This window comes from Gekko japonicus, unplaced genomic scaffold, assembly GCF_001447785.1.
Source record: "Gekko japonicus isolate JY-2015 unplaced genomic scaffold, Gekko_japonicus_V1.1 scaffold2795, whole genome shotgun sequence".
In the NCBI taxonomy this organism is placed as follows: domain Eukaryota; kingdom Metazoa; phylum Chordata; class Lepidosauria; order Squamata; family Gekkonidae; genus Gekko; species Gekko japonicus.
Window position 1 is genome coordinate 82,444 of NW_015162036.1, and position 4,949 is coordinate 87,392.

The following is a 4,949-nucleotide window of genomic DNA, read 5'->3' on the forward strand; positions in this document are numbered from 1 at the left end:
GGCTTGTTGCATGTGCCCGCCCCCTGGGCTTTTTACTGCCGGAGCTCTGCTCCTGTGCGCTCCCGCAGGAAATGACCCCTGGGGATGAGACAACTTGCCCAGTGAGGGAACGGCTGCATTGAGGCAGAGGAAAGCCAGGACAGGCTGTTTGCTTTGGGGAAGAGATGGTTTCTCGAAGGAGCAAGTAGGTGCCAGCCAGGAAATCCATGGGTAGGTGCTGTGTTGGGGATCTCTGCCTCAGACCCTTGGATCAGCCGCGGTGAAAAGACTGGTACATAATGACATAGTCACATACGAAATTGCCGTATACTGAATCAGGCCTTCTTGGTCCATCGAGGTCCGAATTGTCTGCTCAGACTGACAACGGCTCTCCAGGATCTCAGTAGGGTTGCCAAGTCTCCCTTCCCCACCAGTGTGTGTGTGTGGGGGGGTAGGGCTGTCAGATCCAGGCTGGGAGACCCCTGGAGATTTGGGGGTGGAGCCTGGGGAAAACAGGGACCTCAGTGGGTTGTGGTTCCACAGAGTCCACCCTCCAAAGCATCCATTTTCTCCAGGGGAACTGATCTCTGTAGTCTGGAGACGAGCTGTAATTCCGGGGGATCCCCAGGTCCCACCTGGAGGCTGGCATCCCTACCTGAAGGAAATGGCTGCTTTGGAAGGTGGACTCTGTGGCATTATAACCCATTGGAGCCCCTCCCCATACCTCACTCCTCTCAGGTCCTGCCACCCAAATCTCCAGGTATTTCCCAACTCAGAGCTGGCAACGCTACCCAAATCCCTGTTTTGGCTGTGTCTCTGTTGTGCAAAACTTACCACTGGGTCTTTATTTCTGTCTCGTTTTCTGTTTCCATGCCCTCGATTTTTATTTAGATGCTGATTGTATAGAAATGTTTAAACGAGACAGCTTGGAGAGGTTTGACTTGTGCAGCGCTTAGAAAGCCCAGTTCTCCCAGATTAGAGCCCGCACACTTAACCACTACACCAAAAGCAGAAGAAGACGAGGAGGAGGAGATTGGATTGATACCCCGCCCTTCACTACCTGAAGGAGTCTCAGAGTGGCTTACAATCTCCTTTCCCTTCCCCTCCCCACAACAGACACCCTGTGAGGGAGGCGGGGCTGAAAGAGCTCTGACAGAAACGGCTTTTTCAAGAACAGCTCTTATCAGAACTACGGCTTGCCCAAGGTCATCCAGCAGGTGTGAGTGGAGGAGTGGGGAATCAAACCCTGTTTTCCCAGATTAGAGTCCGTGCACTTAACCACTACGCCAAACTAAGGTACAACACCACAGAGTCCCCCCTCCAAAGCATCCATTTCCTCCAGGGGAACTTGATCTCTGTAGTCTGGAGGTGAGCTGGAATTCTGGGGGATCCCCAGGCCCCACCAGGAGGCTGGCATCCCTGGTCTCAGGCAGAGGTCTATGAGATCACCGATGGCCTGATCCTTTTTAATTGGAGATACCGGGGACTGAACCTGGGACCTTCTGAGTTTTGAGGAGAGGCTCTGCCACTGAGCTACGGCCTCTCCCGTTGGAGGAAGCTCTGAGGTAATTTCGAAGAGGGATAGGCCCAGGTCTCCACAGGCTAATGTGTTCCCCTCTTCCCCGTCCTCTCCGGTATCCCACAGATTCTGTCTCGTTGCGACATCGCTGTCCTGCAAGAGGTGATGGATGCGAAAGGGAAGGCCGTTCCCGCCTTGGTGGCAGCACTGAATAGGTGCGTGTGAAGAAATACAAAGGATGTGGTCTAAATAAATGAAACGGTATTGGGGTAGGGGATGGTAAAGTCTGCAGTTTGACCAACACCATTGTGACCAAGTTTTCCTCCTCCTGGCTAGTAGGTAGACGTGGCTGATTCAGCATTCTTGATCAGTTCTGTGCCCTGACCTGGGCAGCCCAGGGTGGCCTCATCTGGTCAGATCTTGGAAGCTAAGCAGGGTCAACTCTGGTCACAGTTTGGATGGGAGACCACCGAGGAAGTCCAGGGTTGCTACGCAGAGGCAGGCAATGGCAAACCACCTCTGTTTGTCCCTGCCCAGACCTCGGTAGCCCAGGCTAGCCCAATCTCGTCAGGTCTCAGAACTTAAGCAGGGTCGGCCCTGGTTGGTATTTGGTTGGGGACCACCAAGGAATACCAGGGTTGCTACGCAGAGGCAGGAAGTGGCAAGACGCCTCTGTTTGTCCCTGTCCAGACCTGGATCGCCCAGGCTAGCCCAATCTTGTCAGATCTCAGAACTTAAGCAGGGCCGGCCCTGGTTAGTACTTGGTTGGGGACCACCAAGGAATACCAGGGTTGCTACGCAGAGGCAGGAAGTGGCAAAACGACTCTTTTTGTCTCTGTCCAGACCTGGATGGCCCAGGCTAGCCCAATCTCCTCAGATCTCAGAACTTAAGCAGGGTTGGCCCTGGTTAGTACTTGGTTGGGGACCACCAAGGAATACCAGGGTTGCTACGCAGAGGCAGGAAGTGGCAAAACGCCTGTGTTTGTCTCTGTCCAGACCTGGATCGCCCAGGCTAGCCCAATCTTGTCAGATCTCAGAACTTAAGCAGGGCCGGCCCTGGTTAGTACTTGGTTGGGGACCACCAGGGTTGCTACGCAGAGGCAGGAAGTGGCAAAACGCCTCTGTTTGTCTCTGTCCAGACCTGGATGGCCCAGGATAGCCCAATCTCCTCAGATCTCAGAACTTAAGCAGGGACCACCAAGGAATACGCAGAGGCAGGCAATGCCAAACCGCCTCTGAATGTCCCTTGCCTTGAAAACCTCACAGGGTCACCATAAGTCAGCCGCAGCTTGATGGCACTTTACACACAACTGTGACTTGATGGCAAAAAAAAAAAAAAGGAATGAATCCTGCATTGTTTCTCTCATGATCAGAATGGCTTGGTCGACTTTGGGTGCACTTGGGCAATCTAAGTCAATCCGCTTCTGACGTCGACAAGCAGGGAGGGCAGCTGGGACTTCAAAAGCCTTTGGCTCAGCCTGAACTTCAGTTGTAATACTCTTGAGTCATTCCAATTATGAGGGAAATGAACGGGGAAGGGAGTATGAGTGGATTTGTATAACCTTTGGCTCTGCGCAGCCTTCCTTCCTTCCCTCATCTTCCTTTCGTCTCCGCTTTGCCACAAGGGCATGGTGGGTGGGCCCTTTGCCCCTTATCGGTTGTTGGCAACTCTAGGGATAAGCAGGAAACTTGAAAGAAATACGCACTGTGAGGGAGAAATGACTGTGAGAACAGCTGGATTGTGTGCATGAGGAGTGGAGAGCTGGCCCAAGATGGCCGCCCCTTCGCTCTGCGTCACCACTGGAGACAGTTCACTCAGACATTCTTCTACTCATGCCTCATTGAAATGAATAGGAGCTATGCAGGACAAGGACTACCGGTTCCTTTCAGTGAGGCGTTTGCGGGGCAACTCCCCAGGCAGATTGTGTCCGAGACATTTGTCTGTCTCCTAGTTTGCCTCCATTATTGGCACCCCTGCTCAGCTGCCTCAAGGCAGAGCGACATCCCTCCGAGGGGATGTGAGGGAACAAGTGTGAGGCTGTTATGTGGTTGCCAGAAAGGGATTATGGGAGATGAGTAGAATACAAGTTATGCAGTCCCTCACTCCCATGAGCACATCCCAGACAGGTGGTGTTAGATGCTTGTTAAGTCGCTCGCTTAACAAAGAAGTCGTAGAGTGATTCAGCCAGAACACAACTTTATTCTTCAACTCGAACACAACTCCAACACGGATCAACATCTGATAGCCAGAACAGAACAGTTCAGCTTTTACATTGCAGTTGTCCTGCTTTTAAACTCTCCCGGCTAATGTAGCCACACCCACTGTACAAATACCAACCAATACGGTTGTTCATATAAGGACCAATCACGGACGTTCCCGCTCAGGGAGCTTGCTGTAAAGTGATTGGCTAGGTGCTTCCTGGGCTAGCAATGCGATTGGATGGATTTGGGTCCTAGCCCAGGACGAAGCTCAACATGGCAAGTCAATTAGATGTTTCACATACATCATGCATTCAATGGCAGCTATTGAATACATTACAGTGCTCAGGACCAAGGGCTGGCATTGACAGGGGTATGGGAGAAGGTCAAGATGGAGGAATTACATAGCAGTCTCCCACAGAAACAACAGCCAGTACTGAGGAACAGTTCAAGACAGGTAGCGGTGTTAGTCTGTCTGTAGCTGGGTATGAGCTTTCATAAGTCACTGCTCACTTCTTCAGAGGGACAGTGACAAATTTAAGAGCTTTATTACATTATCCCGGACAACCACGGCCAGAAGGATTCTGGGTGATAATAGTGATGCCCTGGAATGAGCCGTCTCAAGATATCTTTTCTGGCCAACAGTTCTGGTCATGAGGACAGCGACGGGGGGAAATATTACGTCTGGCACTCTCATAGATTTCCCCATCCCTTGTAAGCCCTCCTCTCAAGTAGGTTGGGGAGCTGAAATTTTTGTCTTTCGCCATCTTGTATATGTACTTTGGAGCTGTGGTGGCTCAGGTGGTTAAGACGGTGAACTGCACAGGCTGTGGAAGGTCGGTAGTTCAGCAGTTCCAGACCCGGGTGCGCCGCATGACGGAGTGAGCTCCCGTCTCTAGTTCCAGCTCCTGCTGACCTAGCAGTTCGAAAGCAAGACATTGCAAGTAGATAAATAGGTACCACTTCGGTGGGAAGGGAACAGCGTTCCGTGCGCCTTGGTGTTTAGTCATGCCGGCCACATGACCATGGAAACGTCTTCAGACAGCGCCGGCTCTTCGGCTTTGAAACGGAGATGAGCACCGCAACCCTAGAGTCGGATTCGACTGGCTTTCGAGCAAGTGAAACCTTTACCTTTTTAATGTACTTTGTTCTTTTTATCTACCGTTCTCCATTTAGGTGGTTTTAACCTTTTTTCTAATTTCAATTTTTTTTTTGTATACTACTCTGTTGTAAGCCGCCCTGAGCACTATGT

At 51.6% G+C, this 4,949-nt stretch overlaps 1 protein-coding gene across 1 annotated transcript in view; it reads left to right on the top strand.

The window, feature by feature from the left end:
• The window catches only part of DNASE1L1 (deoxyribonuclease I-like 1), an 18,021-nt gene that overhangs the window by 542 nt on the left and 12,530 nt on the right, over nucleotides 1-4,949 (top strand). Inside the window, exon 2 of the mRNA XM_015405573.1 lies at nucleotides 1,625-1,713. Within this exon, the coding sequence (XP_015261059.1) occupies nucleotides 1,625-1,713 (89 nt within the window). The remainder of the gene's footprint in view (nucleotides 1-1,624; nucleotides 1,714-4,949) is intronic.